At 37.2% G+C, this 22852-nt stretch overlaps 1 protein-coding gene across 4 annotated transcripts in view; it reads right to left on the bottom strand.

Moving 5' to 3' along the window:
* Positions 1-22852, bottom strand: part of LOC115209391 — an 89327-nt gene that overhangs the window by 60330 nt on the left and 6145 nt on the right. For 3 of the 4 annotated variants that reach the window (XM_029777781.2, XM_029777780.2, XM_036501533.1), the window contains exons 2-3: positions 16197-16443; positions 1405-1453 (exon numbers count right to left, since the gene is read on the bottom strand). In XM_029777781.2, coding sequence (XP_029633641.1) covers positions 1405-1453; positions 16197-16360 — 213 coding nt within the window. In that variant the 5' untranslated portion in view covers positions 16361-16443. Of the gene's footprint in view, positions 1-1404; positions 1454-6022; positions 6200-16196; positions 16444-22852 lie in introns of those variants that run through there. The other variant, XM_036501534.1, reaches the window with a different exon arrangement.

Here is a 22852-nt window from a genome sequence, read left to right as displayed (position 1 = left end):
CTATAATACATTCAAATATATCTAAACTGAATTCCTCAAAATGGGAATGGGCTTATGGTTTTGACATTTTTACTACCCCTTCCTAAATCTATAAATAGAAAAAATTCTTTGTCTCCATCCAACCAAAAATAAAAACCCCTCCCCACTGACAGATCTAAATAACAAAGTGAACTCAATGATAAAATCTACAGTCAGAGAGTGAATATACTACAACCATGTTCTTAAGAATGAAATCAACCTCTCTGTGTATATATCTACCCTCTTTATAATGTTGGCAAATGAGATATAGATAAGAATGTGCATTATCCGTTTGAGTGAAAAATTCTATAAGTGGCTGAAAATTGCTCAACATTTTAAAACTGATGTAATACTTACTGTGTTTAATAAAATGAAGTAGCATGAAACAATTGGGTGTCTTGCAGATAATTGTTTTTGAGTATCTTCATCATCTGATGACACAGAACCTAAACTGTCCAGCACACAATCACTTTCACCATCATCTTCAGAGCAATAGAAGCAATCACTTCTTCCCATTCTTCATCTAATTCCAATAACCTTTTTGATATTTGGTCTTCACTCAAGTTTTCATGTTTAGGCATATTGGAAAGCACAACTGAACTATATGAAACTTGATAGCAGACTAAAGGCAGATATTGCTCTCCCACATTTATACTCTCCCAAAAGACGATGCAATATATTGTAAGAATTGTATCATCACATAGAAATATTGCATCATCCTATAACCTAGCAGATTGATACAGGAATATTTTCATAATTTTTCCTATTTTATCTAAAATTGAATACAATTTTATATATTTTATATCTGATAAATATCTAGGAAAATAATATTTGATACTGCTATTATTCTGTTTAGAATGACAAGAGTATTGTCTGAATTTTATTCAAGGGTCCAGTGGACCCATACAGTAATTAATGTATAAAGTGAAATTTTCTAGCTTTTGTAAACATATGGAAAATTTCCTATTTGACAAGAAAAAATAAGAGTCATGAGAAATCAATAGAATCAAATAGTGTAAACAGTAGGAAAAAAGCAACTGAAATGGGTCCATTAGACCCATTGGTAGACGGAAGGTTAAGCAATATTGACTTAAAACTCCTTATCCATCTTAATAAAGTAACTATTCTGTAGTTTAATAATACTTCTCCAAGTAAAAAAAAAAATAGTGAAATTATTTAGCTTTCATTTTAGTCATGAGAAATACAATATAGAAAACTATATATGTGTTAATGAAGAGGATTTACAGGCAATTAGTTAATTGTAACTAAAACTCTATTATTCAAACATCTGGAAATCTAAATCAGAAAGAATTATGCTTCTTTCACTAATGATTTGAATTTGGCTTTGATTGAAAAGGATATATTTGATAAGTTTATGTAACTTACATTTTGTATCATTAATTCTTCATTTTTATTCGGAGTCGTATGTTGATAACTGTGAGCAGAAAGCAAAATATGTTCCTCGTAAAAATGAATGATATACTTTTGTATTCATCCTCAATACATATAACAACAAACTGGACAATAAACAACATGAAGGAAAGAACAAATGCAATCAAAAGAATACATTGTAAACAAAGCTTTTCATAAACATCTAAAACAAAGTCAGATCAGACAATATGTGAAAGATATATATACTTTGCCTTTCATCCTTTCGGGATCGATTAAATAAGTATCAGTTATGCACTGGGTTCGATATAATCGACTTAATGCCTTTGTCTGTCCTTGTTTGTCCTCTCTGTGTTTAGCCCCTTGTGGGTAGTAAAGAAATAGGATTTCGTCTGCGTTACATTCTGAGTTCAAATTCCGCCAAGATCAACTTTGCCTTTCATCCTTTCAGGGTTGATAAATTAAGTACCAGTTACGCACTGGGGTCAATGTAATTGACTTAATCCCTTTGTCTGTCCTTGTTTTCCCCTCTATGTTTAGCTCCTTGTGGGCAATAAAGAAATAAGAATGTGGACCATCCCTTTTTGCTAAAAGGTCTTGTGATAGCATTAAAATATAGCTGTGTGATTAAGAGGCTTGCTTCCCAACTATGTGATCTTATGTTCAGTCTCACTACATAGCATCTCAGGCAAGCTCTTCTACTATAGCCCTGGGACAACCAAAGCCTTGTGAGTGGACTTGGTTTGACAGGAATTGAAATAAACCTGTCATATATATATCAAATGATTGATATGCAAGATGGAGTATAACTAGAAGCTTAACAATCATTTTGGCTTTGTTCTGCACTGCTCCCTAGTGGATGTGGGACAATGTAATGATATCAGATGCAGTGCACAGTGCAAGGAGCCTCATCAGATGATGTAACAAGCTTCAAAAGTTATAAAATTTACATCTCGTTTTTGCTCCAAGATTATATGCTGATAGTGAGTTACTAGCAGCTCAGACACCAAAGTGTGCCTGAATTGCTAGCAACTCACCATCAGCATATAATCTTGGAGCAAAAACGGGATGTAAATCTTATGACTTTTGAAGCATGTTACATGATCTGATGAGGCTCCTTGCACTGTATGTTGCATCTGATGTCATTACATCATCTCACACCCACAAGGGAGCAGGAGAGAATGAAACTGAAACAATTGTTGTGCTAATAAAGTTTCTAGTTACACTCTGTTTTCCATATCAATCATTTAAAATATGTGGAGGCACAATGGCCCAGTGGTTAGGGCAGCAGACTCGCAGTCATAGGATCGCAGTTTCGATTCCCAGACCGGGCGTTGTGAGTGTTTATTGAGCGGAAACACTTAAAGCTCCACGATGCTCCAGCAGGGGATGGTGGTGATCCCTGCTGTACTCTTTCACCATAACTTTCTCTCACTCTTACTTCCTGTTTCTGTTGTACCTGTATTTCAAAGGGCCGGCCTTAGTCACTCTCTGTGTCACGCTGAATATCCCCGAGAACTACGTTAAGGGTACACGTGTCTGTGGAGTGCTCAGCCACTTACATGTTAATTTCACGAGCAGGCTGTTCTGTTGATTCGGATCAACCGGAACCCTCGTCGTCGTAACCGACGGAGTGCTTCCATCCATTTAAAATATACCCAATTTACACCTAGGAATTTCAGATGTTGATCCAGCAATGAATGTGTAGTAATGCCGATGATGCCTGGTAGCCATAAATAGTGAAAGTACTCTACAGGCACTCTATCTGAGACTTACCCAAAACAAGGTTTGGATACTGCATTAAATGCCTCCTTTTGAAACCTTAATTTTTTATTTTAAATTTAACTTATATATATATAAAGGTGGACATGGCAGACTGTCAGAACACACCCATTCCGTTTTTGGTGTTTTTTTTTTTTTTACAGAAACCCACATTTTCGGTTACAGATTCTGAATCTGTAAAAAAATTTGCATTTCTAAATTTAACCTCCTCTCACCTCCCCAAATCTTCATTTTTTTTTCACTTTCTTCAGAACTTTTTTTTTGCCAAAATATAAAATACATGGGGAGATTATGATTCTGAAAAATTGTTTTTTTTTTGTTAATTTTTCAAAAAAAAATACTAACCCCCTCCCTCACCCCTTGCACATACAGGATGTTTTTAAATCCTTTCAGTCATTGTGCATGCATAAGAGTTTTCCAATCCATGCATCCATCAAGTAGGCTTTCAAGCAGTCTCTCCACATGCTAGAAAAAACAGCCAAATCTCCAAAAAACTCTACCAGAAAAATGGATATTTTTAATAACATTTTCTACAATATATTCTTCATACAGTGTAAATTTACAAAAAAATGAGTTGCGCATTGGGTGAATTCAAAACCTATATTGCTTAGTCATTTGAACGCGTAAATGTTCAAACTTTCTGTTGGGGGTACCTCTTTTTGTCCAACTCAACACTACCCGATGCCCTTGACAAAAATTGGCATTTCAAAATTTCAATTTTACCCTCACCCCACCCAATTTCTTCATCTTTGCATTTTTCAGAATTCTTATGGGGCAAAATACATAGAAAAGTTTTTAGATTACTATGTTTTACGATTTTGCAAAAATAAATATATTTCAATTTTACCCCACCCCTCACCACACTTTCTTTCTTTTTTTAACTTGTTTCACTTGATGAACCTGTGTGTAAAGGTTGATTAACCCTTTCATTACTACATTTATTTTGAGATGCTCTGTATTTCTTTCAATTACTTTAAATATAACAAAGAATTTAGTAAAATAACTTAGTTATCTTTCAGCTAGTGTTAGGAACATAAATTGCGACTAAGGTTTGGTGGAAGACTTTAATTCAAAACTTATGAAAACAAGACATTTGTACTCAGAGCCAGAGCCGGTTTCAGCCGGGTTGGTAACAAAAGGGTTAATTGGTGAAATTTGAATTTTTTTTTGCAAAATGAAATGAAAGCTTTTTTTAAAGGTACTGCTTCAAAAAATTTATGGTGGAAAATTAGGTGGTGGGGATTCCGAAGAAGTACCGAAATGACAAGAGTGGTGGGGTGAAACTGAAATAAAATTTAATTAGTTAACTCGTTGATTGTTTGATTAAATATTAAATCAGTCAATTAGGTTTACTCTTTTACTCGTTTCAGTCATGTGACTGTGGCCATGCTGGAGCACCGCCTTTAGTGGAGCAAATCAACCCCAGGACTTATTCTTTGTAAGCCAAGTACTTATTCTATCGGTCTCTTTTGCCGAACCGCTAAGTTGAGGGGATGTAAACACACCAGCATCAGTTGTCAAGCAATGTTGGGGGGACAAACACAGACACACAAACACACACACACACACATATATTTATATACATATATACGACAGGCTTCTTTCAGTTTCCGTCTACCAAATCCACTCAGAAGGCTTTGGTCAGCCCGAGGCTATACTAGAAGACACTTGCCCAAGGTGCCACACAGTGGGACTGAACCCAGAACCATGTGGTTTGTAAGCAAGCTACTTACCACACAGCCACTTCTACACCTATAGGTTTGTTAAAGTTCTTTTGTCACCTTTTGTAACTGAGAGGTCATGTCATTCATAAGGTCATGAATGGCTATGAAAGGACTGACAAACCTAAATGATTGTTTGATTGACCAAATGGTTAATCAAACAATCGATTAGTTAATTGGTTAAATGATTAATCAATCAACTAAACATGATAAAAGAAGTGAAATAGAACCAGTGCATGTATGTTTTTTTGGCATAACTACCCTCCCAAGACATACCAAAATATAACTTAATTTATGAATTTAAATCTAATGTTACCTTCCTGTTAAAGTATATTGTCATCAGTTGTAACAGTTCAATATAAGATAACCTGTTTTATTGTATGTCCAAACTTGAGATGCTTGAGAGGCGGTTGGATGGAACCTACACTCGCCTCCTTATGAGAGCTCAAAATCTCTCGTGGAAGCGCCATCCAACCAAAATGCAAGTATATGGGAAACTACCACCTGTGTCATCTCTTGTGAAAGGTAGGAGAGTCCAGTTTGCTGGACATTGTTGTAGAGCTGAAAAAGAAGTAATTTCTACTCTTCCTCCTCTGGAAGCCATCTACTCGCAATACCAGAGGGCGCACACTCTCCTACCCTGATGTAATCTCCAGGGATACAGGCATCCAGCAACAGGACCTCTGTAATGCCATGATGGACCTTGAAGTCTGGTGTAGCATGGTAAATTCCATTGTCTTGACCACGGTCGAACAATGATGATGATGATGATGTCCAAACTTATATTACACCTTCTTGACCATTGGTTACCATGCAGTTAAAATCCTCAAAGTCCCTACAGATACAGCACCTTGCAATCTTTCTGGTGATTTCACATTCACACTTCATAAACTGCAAAGATTAACTTGCTACTCCTGAACCAAGGAATACATCTTTGAGGGGTGGCATGAAATTGAAATAAACATTTTTTTTGCAAAATTGTAAATTCCAATAGTGCAATAATAAATAAACCAATAATGTGCATTTCTGTAAAAATATAAAACTTGCTTTGGTTGGCCTCTTGTGCCAGCAAAATCAGATGCTTGGCTCATACAAGTTAACCCATAAGCAACCTGAAGCATTTCATAAGTCTCCACAGCATTTTTGCCCAGTCTAACAAAACTTTATTGTATAGTGAACTTCCAAATTGTCTTCACATCCTGATTGCATTCTGCAAACTAGTCAGCTGTGACAAGTAGTGTTTAGTAGTAAGGTGTGTTCGAAGCGCTGCTATAGTTGTCACCTTCAATCTGGTAAAACAAAGTTAAGCAGGTCAACTTAGATATAAGTAAGGCTATACTAAGATTACAGTAATCTAGAACATTTATGAGTGCCACTCTTAAAAGAATGTCTTGACACATCTGGAATGCACACCATACGTGCATGGGTTTGTTAGTTGTGGAGCACTGCCTTTAGTCAAACAAATCAACCCCAAGACTTATTCTTTGTAAGCCTAGTACTTATTGTATCAGCCCCCCCCTTTTTTTTGAACCACTAAGTTACGGGGCCATAAATACACCAACATTGGTTGTCAAGTGATGGTGGAAAGACAAACAAAGACACAGAAAGACACACTTGTATATATATGTATATTGTTGGCATCCTTTTTGTCTTGGGAGACAATGGAGTTGCGCATAAAGTAGTCTAGTCTGGCTTTTACATTTCATGTCCTGATACCATTTCCTGCTGTGGCTGTGTAGTCCTATCCTGTAGTCCTATATATACACACAAGTGTGTCTTTGCATATATACATATATATATATATCTATATATATATATATATCTATATATATATATATATATATATATATATATATATATATATATATATACGACGGGCTTCTTTCAGTTTCTGTCAACCAAATCTATTCACAAGGCTTTGGTTGGCCCAAGGGGATAGTAGAAGGAACTTTCCCAAGGTGCCACACAGTGGGATTGAACTTGGAATTATGTGGTTGGGAAGCAACCTTCTTGTTACACAGCCACACCTGTAAATATATATGTGTGTGTGTGTGTGTGTATCTATATCTATCTATCTATCTATCTAACTATCTATCTATTCATCTATCTATCTATCTATCTATCTATCTATCTATCTATCTATCTATCTATCTATCTATCTATCTATCTATCTATCTATCTATCTATCTATCTATCTATCTATCTATCTATCTACCTATCTATATATTTATACACATACACATATGTATAAATAATATGGGTGGCTAATTTGCAATTTTACAACCTAAAGGCAGAAATATATACATCACTAAAGTGAACAAGGGCACTAATAAGTACCAGTATTGCTAGAAAAAACAGTACTACCTTAATGAGCTAACAAGGGAGCTGCTTGAAACAGTTGTATGCACTGATTCTTGGACATTCTTGTTACCAATTTGCTTTGTGTGTGTGTGTGTGTGTGTGTGTATGTATATGTATGCATGTATACATATATATATATATATGGCAGGCTTCTTTCTGTATCTACCAAATCCACTCAGAAGTCTTTGGTTATCCTGAGGCTGTAGTAGAAGACATACATCCAAGGTGCCACGCAGTGGGACTGAACCCAGAACCATGTGTTAAGAAGCAAATTTCTTAGATAGACAGATTATTTGATAACAGTTTGACTCATTTTCCATGAAACTTTTATAGGCTTGTAGAATGAATATAACTTGTCAGACATCTGGAGAAACCACACATCATAACTAGATATACTACCTTAGGCCTTCTGCTCCATACACAAGGACACAGTACTTAACTCCTGACACTTGTATAGACTGCGGCCTCATCCATGTTGACAATCCAAACTGGTATCGCCAAATTTTAATCCAGTATCACCTACATCCTGTTCATCCACGTTGCCTTAACAAAGGGAATAATTGATGTCACTTCCAAGTGACCTGAGTTGACCAATAGAGGCCTAACATCTAGAAGTCATTTTGAATTTCTCTCATATCCTGTTACTCCGTCTGCAAATGCTTGATGAGTTACGTTTCTTCATATAGTAAGAGAGACACATACAGACATACATTTATACATATCAGTTGTCACATGTGTATATGTATGTGTAGATGTGTGTGTGTTTAATAATGTGCCTAACGTGGATATACACACACAGTCGGAGAGATACACTCATACACCTACACTCAGAGGCACATACACACTCATGTATGTGACGTCATCATTGTCATGGTATAAAATGTCCTTTACTATCTAGTACATATCGAATGCGCAAACGCACACACACACACACACACACACATAAAGTGAAACAATATTATATCACACAAGGAAATCAATTTGTAGACAGAAATTACAAACCCTATTTCAGCATGTAAAGGCTGTAGAAAAAAAAGTAGGTTGAGTGACAAAACTTGAGCCACTTTAACATATCTTCTCCTAATGCATGAACGCTCAGTGGCATGGTTGAATTCTCATTGGTTAGTAATGAAGGCTTCTCACCTGTATCAAAATGATCTTCAATAAAGGGAGAAATGTAAATAGGCGCAGGAGTGGCTGTGTGGTAAGTAGCTTGCTAACCAACCACATGGTTCTAGGTTCAGTCCCACTGCGTGGCATCTTGGGCAAATGTCTTCTGCTATAGCCCCGGGCCGACCAAAGACTTGTGAGTGGATTTGGTAGACGGAAACTGAAAGAAGCCTGTCGTATATATGTATATATATATATGTGTGTGTTTGTGTGTCTGTGTTTGTCCCCCTAGCATTGCTTGACAACCGATGCTGGTGTGTTTACGTTCCCGTCACTTAGCGGTTCGGCAAAAGAGACTGATAGAATAAGTACTGGGCTTACAAAGAATAAGTCCCGGGGGCGATTTGGTCGACTAAAAGCGGTGCTCCAGCATGGCCGCAGTCAAATGACTGAAACAAGTAAAAGAGTAAAAGAGAGTAGAGAGAGTGTTTTTAAATAGATGGAGTGCAAAACATCTTTAATAAGTGAAATAATGTTTTAGGGTGAAAGTACAAATAGCATGAAGACAAAGATATTTACATACGAGAGTGAGTGAGTGAAAGAAACAGATATACACTTAAAGAGGGGAAGTATTGCAGAGGGTGTAAGTGAGAAAGAGAAGAGATAAATAAACAGAGAGAGAAAAGGAAGAGAATCGCTTGAAAATTGCAGAAGTCAAAGGGAGAGAATCAGTTAAAAGCTGCAGTTTTTACAGAAAAACTCACACATAAACCCGGTCAACTTCTCACTTTATGTGGGAGCTCTGGGAAAAATGTTATAGTCCATGACCATCATTGGCACATAAGTAATGTGTGTGTAAAGTTTAGTGGAAATCAGTTGAAAACTGTAGAAATGCATATGTACTACAGACACACACGCATACACACAAACATCCTTTGTTTTATATATATAGACTAGCAGTATAGCTCAGTGTTGCACGGGATTAAGTTAGGATTATTAAGCTAATCAAGCACTTTGTTTCAAACCAAACTAAGTAACACTGACATCAAATTGGAATGAAATCCATTGAAATTGGTAAATGTTTGGCTGAAAATGGGTTGCAGACAATTTGACTGGGAAATCCAATAAGGAATCAGTTTATCAATTTTTCCACTCATAGACTGTTTTTTTGTTTTTGTTTTTTGAGAACTTAAAGCATTCAAAGATCCCATGAGTCCTTTGAACAAAATATGTCAAAATAGGTGAAAGTTATGGTTGAAAATGGGGTGTAGCCAATTTTAGTGGGAAATCCTGATTGAATAGAAAACCCCATAAGGAATCACCTTTTTTCCGAACCAAAATAAGGGATTTGCAGCATATTAGGAGGTCAGGGTATTGGATTCCAATAAATAAATCCAAGTTTTTTTGTCTCTTAGTTAAAATAGTGTGGGTGATAATCTAAAAATTTACCCTTTGTTTTTCTTTTCTGCCATTGCTAGACAGGGGACTTAACTCATATTAGCAAACTTACAGATTTCACTGACATGGAAATTGGTAAAAGTTATGGTTGAAAATCGATTTTTGCCACTATCCGCAAGTGCTTTGGGGAAAATAAGTTGATAAAAACACAGCCATGGTCGTGACCAATGTCCTTCTAAAATTGGAGCGCCATGCATGCTAATTTGTGGACATGCCTAAATTACATTCATGTACACACACATCCTGCCTTTTATAGATATAGATACACACACACATAAAGGGTATGTAAGGTATTTGAGGACATAGCTTTTTGGGGTCATTGCTGCATTTTTGCTAGCTCTGTATAATCATTGTTTCAGAAAATAATAATAGCAGACCTTCAGCTTTCACAAGAAATGAAGAGGCATGCTGTTATTGTGGTTATAAAGGCTGAGCATAGCAATTTAGAAATATATCAATTTTTAAATGTTGCCAGATCTTTCATCTACAAAGTTTGTATGGAGCTAGAGATGTACCACCAATATCAAAGCATAAAAATCATTCTAAACACTGAAACCATCAGAACACCTGAATTTATCCAGCAAATTCAACAGACCAATAATTACAATCCCAGAAAGTCCATGAGCTCAATTCTCCATGTGTCAGAAGGAACAGTCAGAAATGTTGTCCACGAAGACATCAGATATGTCTTATATGATGAAGAAAGGACAATTTGTTAGAAAAAGCAAAAGAAGTTACAACATCAGATCTAAACGGCTCTGAAGCAAACTGAAAAATCCAGCAGAAGATTTGATTTGTTTTTTCTCAAATGAGAAAAACTACAACCAACATCAAAAAGTTAACAGCAAAAATGACAGATGGTTATGTGCAGACCCTTCTGAAGTTATGCATACAAAATTTCCTGAAACTGTCATGGTTTTAGGGCTTGTCAGCAATGGAGCACATGTGATGCCTCCTTACTTCTTTTCACAAGGCCTTAGATTTAACTCTGCCGTCTACATTGAGGTCCTGGAAATAATTGTTAAGCCCTGGATAGCCAGTGTATGCAATGGAAGGCCACATGTGTTTCAGTAAGACTCAGCACTATCACACATGACTCTAGTAACACAGGAATGGATGACTGAAAATTTTCATGATCACATAATGCCTAACATTTTGCCTCCTAATTCCCCAGATCTCAATCCATTGGATTATTACATGTGGAGCATTGTTAAGCGAGAGGTCAATGAACACGCCCATAATACCATGGAAGCACCCCGTCGGTTACGACGACGAGGGTTCCGGTTGATCCGAATCAACGGAACAGCCTGCTCGTGAAATTAACGTGTAAGTGGCTGAGCACTTCACAGACACGTGTACCCTTAACGTAGTTCTCGGGATATTCAGCGTGACACAGAGAGTGACAAGGCCGGCCCTTTGAAATACAGGTACAACAGAAACAGGAAGTAAGAGTGAGAGAAAGTTGTGGTGAAAGAGTACAGCAGGGATCACCACCATCCCCTGCTGGAGCCTCATGGTGCTTTAGGTGTTTTCGCTCAATAAACACTCACAACGCCCGGTCTGGGAATCGAAACCGTGATCCTACGACCGCTGCCCTAACCACTGGGCCAAAGATTCTATGAAAGCTATCATAGTTAGAGTAATGTCCAAAATGATCCAGGACTATTTGATATAAGCATGTAGATGATTTAGATCTCATATAGAAGCAGTTGTTGATGCCGATGGTGACTTTATTGAATAACATTAAAGAACAGATCATTTACATTTATCCTTAGGAGTGGCTGTGTGGTAAGTAGCTTGCTTATGAACCACATGGTTCTGGGTTCAGTCCCACTGCGTGGCACCTTGGGCATGTGTCTTCTACTATAGCCTTGGGCCCGACCAAAGCCTTGTGAGTGGATTTGGTAGATGGAAACTGAAAGAAACCAGTCGTATATATGTATATGTATATATATGTGTGTGTCTGTGTTTGTCCCCCTAACATCACTTGAAACCGATGCTGGTGTGTTTACGTCCCCGTAACTTAGCGGTTCGGCAAAAGAGACCGATAGAATAAGTACTAGGCTTACAAAGAATAAGTCCTGGGGTCGATTTGCTCGACTAAAGGCGGTGCTCCAGCATGGCCACAGTCAAATGACTGAAACAAGTAAAAGAGTAAAAAAGAGTAAAAGAGTATAGCATTTTTTGATAAATACAGTTATTATCTGTTATCATATATATGTTTTTTATAAACATAAATCTGTCCTCAAATATCTTGCGCACCATGTACACACACACACAAAATTGACTTAGATCAATTATTAGTTATTAATTCAATGCAAATAGACTGCATCCCATCTAACAGCTGTTTCTGCTTCCAATGTCCTATGGTATTCCCATTGATATTCAAAATATTCTTTTATTTGTTCTTTTATTTGTTTCAGTCATTTAACTGCGGCCATGCTGGAGCACCACCTTTAGTCTAGCAAATCGACCCCAGGACTTATTCTTTGTAAGCCTGGTACTTATTCTATTGGTCTCTCTTGCCGAACTGCTAATTGATGGGGATGTAAACATACCAACATCGGTTGTCAAGTGATGTTGGGGGAACAAATACAGACAAACATACACACACATACACACACACACACGTATACACACACACACACACACACACACACACACACACACATATATGTATATATACAACAGGCTTCTTTCAGTTTCCGTCTGCCAAATCCACTTACAAGGCTTTGGTTGGCCTAAGGCTATAGTAGAAGACACTTACCCAAGGTGCCATGCAGTGGGACTGAACCCGGAACCATGTGGTTGGTAAGCAAGCTACTTACCACACAGCCGGCAATAAAACCAATCTGAAACCAGAAGCTTCATCAGAGTGAAGAATAAGAAGGTCAGCAAAATGGTAGGATTCCAACCATATTCAACTTTACCCCTTTTCTTTACCCCTCTGCTCTTCCTCTTTTGTTAATCATTACTTCACCGTTTTCTGTTTTCTTTAAATTTTAATTCTTGATAAGCCTTCGTTTAACCTTGCCTTTACCTATAACTTACAAACATAATATGTTTGCATATGTATGTCCATGGTTAAATATAGGTAATATACCAGTAATGTAATGGACACTTCTATCCCTTAGACAGTTATTTTAACCTCTAACTCAACTAACTTATGTACATATATATATATAATGGGTAAAGACCCCCTTCGGTCATGAATGACCATGGGATTGCACCTAGAAAGTTACCCTCCTAGACACAAGTCCGGGCACGGTTGTTTATGGAAGACCAGCAGTCGCCCATGCATACCAGCCTCCCCTCTCCACGCCACCAGTGTTATCCAAGGGAAAGACAAAGGTCGATACAGCTTGGCACCAGTGACGTCGCAACTCATTTCTACAGCTGAGTGAACTAGAGCAACGTGAAGTAAAGTGTCTTGCTCAAGAACACAACACGCAGCCCGGTCCGGGATTCGAGTTCACAACCTCATGATCGTAAGCTCGACGCTCTAACCACTGAGCTATGCGCCTTCATATATATATATATATATATATGTATATATACACTAGACTACTTGTGACCCATTGGGTCACTGGAAAACTCTGAGTTTCCTGGAAATAGAGTTTTGTTTCATGGATTGGAATGATTGGGCTGCTATTTCTTGCATGCCCTGCTACCATGTAACAGGCATTTTGGGTCCTTTGTCACAAATAGCTGTTGCATGCTAGCAGGGTGAGCTAGAAACAGCAGCCAATTTTTGGAGTGGAGATACAGGTTACATTTTTGAAATCACATTTACTTAAAAATATTTGTAAATGATCAAAATATTGTGTTTAGCAAAAGCAAAAATAGAAATTGTAAAAAAAAAGTTTTTTCTTTCGTTGTCAACTCACTGTATAATAGAAAGATAAGAGCTTCTTCCCTTTCAGGATGAAGATTATTTTCGGAACATTTTCCCATTATGCACCGTTTGGGTATTTATACCCTAAAAATTTCTAATATCTTGAAATCTACTTTACCAATTTACATGAAATTTGTTTCATTCAATTCATATTAACATTTCAGGGTAAACATAATTCCTGATATTTTCCCATTACAAACCAGTTTCACTGAGTAACATTTTAAGCAAGCAAGAGGAAGCGAGACAAAGAAATGGAATTCTCTATATCCCTGCTTCTCTGCAAGTCCATGTGCTGTGTGTATTTTCCCTTGAAATTATTGGCTGCCATGCCCATGTAATACCTTGTGATATCAGATTGTGTGGGAGTGCCTCAGGAGTCCACAATCCTTGAGCGACAGGACCCTCCTAGAGGGCAACTGGTAGGATTTAGACAGATGTAGATTGGGGTTGGGAGTTGTGTAGGTGCATGTTTGTGTCTGTTGTAGTGTGCATTAGTAGATGTTATGTTGTCTTGGTAGGAATAGCTCACTTTGATGTTATGTGGGTTAAAGAGCTTGTACCTGTGGCCTCTAGGGAAATAATTCTTAATCAACGACAGGAAGCTTCTAGCTACATTAGTGAAAATTTATATATATATATATATTGGTGAGTAGATAGGGATAAATTATCCAAGTAGGTACCTTTAAGAGCAATCAGTTATAATCAGATTTCAAGCTAACCACATTGAGTTGAAAAGAGTACTTAGGATTACTTAGGGTGAGCAATCCAATTGTAATTTTGCTAAGGGTAAAGCCTAGGTTCACTTCACTGGGTTGTGAACATTTTATTGAATCTATATCTAAGACAATTACAATAAATATGAAGATAGGCGCAGGAGTGGCTGTGTGGTAAGTAGCTTGTTTATCAACCACATGGTTCAGGTTCAGTCCCACTGCGTGGCACCTTGGGCAAGTTTCTTCTACTATAGCCTCGGGCCAACCAAAGCCTTGTGAGTGGATTTGGTTGACGGAAACTAAAAAGAAGCCCGTCGTATATATGTATATAAATATATGCATGTGTGTGTTTGTCCCCCTAGCATTGCTTGACAACCGATGCTGGTGTGTTTATGTCCCCGTTACTTAGCGGTTCAGCAAAAGAGACCGATAGAATAAGTACTGGGCTTACAAAGAATAAGTCCCGGGGTCGAGTTGCTCGATTAAAGGCGGTGCTCCAGCATGGCTGCAGTCAAATGACTGAAACAAGTAAAAGAGAAAAAGAGTAAAGAGAGTATTAGTACCTCTGTATATTTTTTATTTCCTTCAGAGTCTGTCTGCAGATATGGTCCAAAGTGAACTGATTATATCTATATACATGCTTGGCTGACATTATTTTGCTAAGCTTCTCTTGAAAACTACTGTAACCTAGCAAAATAGCAATAGTCAAGTATAGATACACTCAGTTTGCTTCAGATCACATCTGTGGATAAACCTTGAATAAAGTTGCAGAGACTGCTAACCAGTCAAAAATAGCTTTCGATGCAGCCGAAATGTGCACTGGACAAATTTAAATCAAATATGCTGTATAATTTACTGAAGAAATAAAAATTTGCCGATGTACTAATCTCCATATTAATTTTAATTGTCATATATGTGTTGCATGTAAACATGCAACAGGAGTGGCTGTGTGGTAAGTACCTTGCTTACCAACCACATGGTTCCGGGTTCAGTACCACTGCGTGGCACCTTGGGTAAGTGTCTTCTACTATAGCCTCAGGCCGACCAAAGCCTTGTGAATGGATTTGGTAGACGGAAACTGAAAGAAGCCCGTCGTATATATGTATATATATATATATATGTGTGTGTGTGTGTATGTATGTGTGTCTGTGTTTGTCCCCCTAGCATTGCTTGACAACCGATGCTGGTGTGTTTATGTCCCTGTCACTTAGCGGTTCGGCAAAATGAGACCGATAGAATAAGTACTGGGCTTACAAAGAATAAGTCCCGGGGTCGAGTTGCTCGATTAAAGGCGGTGCTCCAGCACAGCCGCAGTCAAATGACTGAAACAAGTAAAAGAGTATATGTTGATACATTGCATAAATGCAAGTAACTCAAGTATGAGAAACTTGTCTCATTATTAGTGATTGGCTAAGGTGGTAAGCTGGCAGAATTGTTAGCATGCCAGGCAAAATGTTTAGAGGTGTTCTGAGTTCAAATTCCGTCGTGGCCAATTTTGCCTTTCTTCCTTTCATGGTTGATAAAATAAGTGCTAGTGAAGCACTGGGGTTGATGTAACTAACTTACCCCTGCCCTGAAACCGTTGGCCTTGTGCCTAAATTTGAAACCCTTATTAGTGGTTAGCTCTCATTCTGTTGCGAAGGAAAGATTTAACAATTATAGAGTCTCATGTTCATAATTTTCTCATTTATAAGTTATTGAAATTGCATTGATATCTTTAAAGTGGGTTATACAAATTTTCATACTTACTGTACACTACTTTCTTGATGTCGAAAATCTGGTACATTCGTTTGTTCATCATATGCCATATTATAAAATGGTGCCACTGTAGAAGGAAGATTTGAAAAATATTTTTGATATGGCATTAATTCTGAATATTCACTTTGTGATAATTCAAGCTCTCTACCAGACATATTGTAGACTGTGTTTTGTAACGTGCTGATGAAATCTATCAGTGAAGTTTCTTGTAATGGTTTTCAAGATGAGGTTCATACACCTGAAATAGGAGTTAGAAAAAAATTTATAGAAATTGTCAAATTATTTATTTCAAGTATTAGCTACTCATTATCATGACTTGTTATTAACATTCATGTATACTTTTGGCATGATTTCTTGTTTTAAACAAAAATAAGGGGCCAATGGAATAATGCAAAAGTATTCTTTCTTATTTTTTTATGTACAAATGTAGGTGCAGGAGTGGCTGTGTGGTAAGTAGCTTGCTTACAAATCACATAGTTCCGGGTTCAGTCCCACTGTGTGGCATCTTGGGAAAGTGTCTTGTGAGTGGATTTGGTAGATGGAAACTGAAAGAAGCCTGTCGTATATATGTATACATATGTATATGTATGTATGTGTATGTGTTTATGTGTCTGTGTTTGTTCCCCTAGCATTGCTTGACAACCGATGCTGGTGTGTTTACGTCCCCGTCACTTAGCGGTTCGGCAAAAGAGACCAATAGAATAAGTACTGGGCTTACAAAGAATAAGTCCCGGGGTCGAGTTGCTCCACTAAAGGCGGTGCTTCAGCATGGCCGCAATCAAATGACTGAAACAAGTAAAAGAGTATATGTGTAGCTATACATTTGAGAGTGAAAGGAGCATAAATGCATGGAACTTCAGTGATGCTGCTTTAGCATAGCTGAGCAGATCTACGTGAGGAATGCATATTGCCAATCATTTCAGTTCTTTGTTAACTCCTCCACAAGGCTCGGCATTCTGAAATCAGCCCTCACAATCACATCCTTGCATCTTCATGAGTCTCCCTCTTCTACGGAAATAATTGACCCTTCTTTATTCCACTACCTTCACTCATATGCATCACTTCATCAAAACATTGCTGTTCTCTCGCTTGTACAATACATCTGATTTTTCATATGATCAGTTTTTCTCTCAACACTTATGAACTAAAGTATATATTGGATTACAATGGGGTATAATAATATTTATCATATCAGAAATGCACATCCATTCTTCTTTGCTGTTTAGTTTTTGCAGGTCTTCAGTATTTAGGGCCACAGTTGCTCTTCTGTTCACCTTCTTGGACATGTCACCTTAAGGGTACATTTTGACACCTCATCACCATCATATTTTCCACTTCTTGTGGCAGCTGTGCCATCACCATCACCCCTACCCATGTAAAATGTGAAGGGACCATTAATCTCCTTCCCAACAAACCTGTCCCTACTTCAATCATACATTAATTGCTCAACACTTCTCACTTAGCGACCAGTTTATCTTCTATTCTTTGTCTCAAGTAAAGAGGGCTTTAGTCTTGTGAACTACAAGGTAACCTCACAAGAGTTGGCATTACTAAAGAAGAACCCAGTACCCCCCTTATAAAGTGATTGGTGTTAGGAAGGGCACCTAACCATAGAAACTATGCCAGCACTAAGAGACTGGAAAAAGACTTAGTCCTCTGATCTTCCAGATCTTGTCTAATTGTCCAATTCATGCCAGCATGGAAAGTAGACATAAAGATGAAGATAATGATGATGATGAAAATGATGATGATGATGATGATGATGATGATGATGATGATGATGATGATGAGGAGGAGGAGGAGGAGGAGGAGGAGGAGGAGAAGGAGGCTGAGGAGGATAATAATGGTGATGATGATGATTATATGTACACAAGTATATGAACATGGGTGTATGTTTGTTTTTAATGATATGTACTTCTTCTGAGGTATCTACTATTTCGAATAACAATGAGATAGTAGACATCTGAATAGTATCTTTCTGATTTGACAGAAATATTATTATTGTTTATGCTTTCCAAAATACCACAGAAAAAAAATGTACTATATGGTATAAGAATATATATATAGATATATATCTAGTCCTGCTTTAAAATGATTTTAATTTTTTAGATCTTAAAATGTAGATGTGCTTTTTAGGTGTTATAAATTAAAAATGTGAGCGATCATGATTTTGATTTAGTTGGAGATTGATTTAGAGATATACTGTACTGAAAGTGAATTATTTCCAAACAGAAGATAGCAATCAGACTTAGATGGACAATTGGCAGAACTGTTACAGCATCAAATAAAATGCTTTACAGTATTATGACCATTTAAGAACCCATGCAGTTAACTCTGACTTTCATCATTCCAGGTTTGCTAATATAAAGAACCAATCAAATAGTGGGTCAGTGTACATCATTACAAAACATCCCAAATATGGATGGAATCATATAAAAAAGGAGACTAAATGTGTGTGAGGCAAATCAGTCAACATGTTGACTGAATTTTACATAAAGCTATTGTTTTATAAGTTTGTTCAGAGTTGCCTCTCTTAGGTACATCCCACTGACAAGAGTCAAAAAGCTTGAAACATCGATATCAGGGATTCCTGATAGATGGTGACACTGAACAAACCAGGAGTTTTCACACCTTGTGTAGCTTCACTGGATTGCCTTGTGTTCCATCATTAATTTTACACTGTTCAGTGACCACAGTTGGGAGCAGTAATCAAGACAGCTGAGAACAAATGTCTTCCAGGGGGCCATCATGGTTTCCTTTTCACTTGTTTTGGAAGGTTGAAGGATCCACCTGGCCAGACGTCTGCATTTTATTGCCAACTTGGCAATGTGCACCTGGAAAGATGCATTATTACTCATGTTGATTCCCAGGTCGTGCACTGATTTTGATTCAAGGATTGGAATCCCTCCTCGACCAGTGAATCTTATCTGCTTTTCATTGAGCTTTGTGTGTTGGGAGGGCTTGGAATTTTCCAGCATTAAACTGCATGTTATTTTCCTCAGCCAGTCTGTATATTGCATCCAACTCACATTGCAGATAGGCAACATGTCTGGGGTTCTGTATCCTCTGAGAGATTTTGTATCATCTGCATAGCTAGCTGGAGCAGCTGAGGGCATGTCAGCGAGGGTCACCATGAATAGAAGGAGCCCCAGGACAGTGCCCTGTGGAACACCACTCATTATTTGTGTTTTCTTGGAGGTGGCCCCATCGACCACATTACCTGACTTCTTTCAGTAAATTATGTAGCCATTCTCCAAGTTTTCCAAATATGCCAAGATATCACAGCTATCACAAGATATCACAGATATCAAGATATCACAGCTTGTGACACATCATATCGTGATAGACTTTGTTAAAGGCTTTTCCTGGTAAACTTCAAACCACTGGCTTCTAACAATCTGGACATACCACCTTAACATCAGCTGCTCCCTTGCAGTGGCTGCACTGAGGATAGTATCCCAACCTCCAAGAACAGGTTCAACAACCATCAACACCAGCATAATCTGAGACTGACAAACTCGTGCATCCCCTCCAAACCCCTAATTTCACCTTCATAAATGGGGCATGCACACACCCTCAAACATGCCACCTCCTCATATAATCTTTAATTTCTTCTATCTCTCTCTCTCTCTCTCTCTCTCTCTCTATATATATATATATATATATATATATATATATATATAAAGAAAACAGAAAATGCAGAAGTAGTGATTAACAACAATCAACTTACAATCGATTATTTATTAATTAAATGTAATCTATTTGCATTGAATTAATAAATAACAATTAATGTAAGTCAATTGTTGTTAATCAGTACTTCTCCATTTTCTGTTTTCTTTAAATTTTCATTCTGATAAACTCATGTTAATACTTGTCTTTACCTATAACTTATGAACATAATATATTTGCCTATGTATGTCCATGATTAGATATAGGTAATATACCAGTAGTGTAATGGATACTTTTATCCCTTAGATAGTCATTTTAACCTCTGATGATGATATACACACACACATACATACATATATATATATATGTTTGTAAGTTGACAAATGAAAATGTTTTATTCAACACATTTGCTCAGTCTTACATCATCATCATCATCATCATCATCGTTTAACGTCCGTTTTCCATGCTAGCATCGGTTGGACGGTTCAACTGGGGTCTGGGAAGCCAGAAGGCTGTGCCAGGCCCAGTCTGATCTGGCAGTGTTTCTACAGCTGGATGCCCTTCCTAACGCCAACCACTCCGTGAGTGTAGTGGGTGCTTTTTACGTGCCACCTGCACAGGTGCCAGACGAGGCTGGCAAACGGCCACGATCGGATAGCGCTTTTTACGTGCCACCGGCATTAATAAAAGTTTGACTCAGCTCCATGCAATATCAAGTTTTGTAGACTCTTAGAAGAAATGTAACACATCAAGCATTTGCAGACAGTGTAACAGAATATGAGAGAAATTCAAAATAACTTCTAGATGTTAGGCCTCTATTGGTCAACTCAGGTCACTTGGAAGTGACATCAATTATTCCCTTTGTTAAGGCCACGTGGATGAACAGGATATAGGTAGGTAGATGTCTCTACCATGTCTAGAAGCTGCAGTATGGTATATTTAGCAACATCAGTTCATTGCATTTGCTGCTGCACATGACAGAGCAGGATGTTATCATGGCTAAATGTAGTGCTAAGACCATTGTACAAACTTAGATTTTTCACAGAATTTAACTGATGGTTAACCAAGTTTATGAAACCAGTTATGAATATCTACGTTCAGTAGCTTTTCTAACGTTTACAAAAATATTAATCGTTCTCTTTTTTTGCTTGTTATTGTACGTATATACACATAAATGTATATATACCTACCTATATATATATATATATATATATATATATATATATATATATATATATGTACGTATGTATATAGATATACACACACACACATGTATATATATATATTTTTTCCTCTCCTTGTTTCTTTCTGTGTTCCTTTCTGTGGAAGAGCGTAGGCTCGAAACATTAAAGACTTTTTCAATTCCCAAGCATTATACTAATACATCTGTTTGTTTTCTACACCACCTGTCTTCATCTTTTGTTTTTTGTGAATTCTCCCCATATATATATATAGTTAATCCAAACAAGGAAACACAAAGAGAAATCACAACAACACGAGGATGTGGACAAGTATAGTGTTATTGGACGCTCAGGAAAGGAAAGAAAGAAGGAGGATGTAACGTTTTGAGCGGAGCTCTTCGTCAGAAACATAGAAAAAGGAAAGGTCCAAGGAAGGGAAGACGGAAAAAGAAAATCACCAATGATACACCCGTTGTCACATATTGAATATATACATATATATATATGTATATATATGTGTATATATATATATATATATATATATATATATATATATCAATAATAACAAAGGGTGAATTAATTAATTAAGAAGTAATCAATAAATTTCACCAAGTAGAATTCGGTATGAAAACAGGACCATTATATGGTAAATTTTAGTAATACTAATAAAAAGGGTTCAGCAAAAAATTGCCTCACCACACACCGAAGTTCAGAAATAGCAGCCAAAAATCTTAGCCATTTCTTCTACTTTAGGAAGACCCTTTTTAAAGTAGAAGAAATGGCTAAGATTTTTGGCTGCTATTTCTGAACTTCAGTGTGTGGTGAGGCGATTTTTTGCTGAACCCTTTTTATTAGTATATATGTATATATATATATATATATATATATATATATATATATATATATATGCTAATAAAAAGGGTTCAGCAAAAAATATATATACACCTTAGAACCATCATGGCATCTGAGGCTTTTCAAACCAGACAATGTTCTGAAAAGAACCTCCATAGATTTCATATCCGATTTGGATGACCAAGAACTGTAGATAAGTTCTGTTCTTTATGGATCTTAAAATGTCTTTTGAGGCCTCTGTTAGATTTGCAAACCTTCTGGCATACACTGTGTTCAAAAGTGTGCACAGACATATATGGGAAGAATAATTGGGTGGAGGTTCTTTTATCATGGGTTTGCAAATGAGATTTGAGCCCAGCAGAAGAATGGCATGGTCTGTCACAAACTGTACTCATAAAAATGTCATTGTGATTCACCTTCTCTATCACAACATTCTTCCTTAAATCTCTTTTGAGTCTTGCATGCATTATCCTGGCCTCTTCAAACACTTTCACTCCACTCCACACTTTTGATGGCCATCCAGCTTGATCTGAAGCAAAGGTTTCTATGTCCTCTGGATCCATTCCAAGTGACTCCATAGTAGTCCTTATGCTGTCCTTAAACCTTTTTTTAGGCTTATGCTGATAGCGTTTCCCCTCTGCAAGCTTACCATAAAACAGCTGTTTCGGCATGCATTCATCCGCCATTCAAACAATATGGCCACACCATCTCATTTGGTTTCTCAAAATCATAGCTTTAATTGAGGTGATGCCTGCAGATGCAAGGACGTCTGTGTTTGGAGTAAAAGAACTCCATTTAATGTTTAAAATGTGATGAAAGCATTTTTGGTGCAATTGTTCTAATAATTTAAAATGTCTTACATCACATGTCCATGTTTCACAAGAATACAACAGGGATGGTAAGACAAATGATTTGCAAAGAGCCAGCTTTGTATTGTTATTTATA

Source organism: Octopus sinensis, linkage group LG3 (assembly GCF_006345805.1).
Source record: "Octopus sinensis linkage group LG3, ASM634580v1, whole genome shotgun sequence".
Lineage (NCBI taxonomy): Eukaryota > Metazoa > Mollusca > Cephalopoda > Octopoda > Octopodidae > Octopus > Octopus sinensis.
This window is presented reverse-complemented; position numbering and strand designations above follow the sequence as displayed.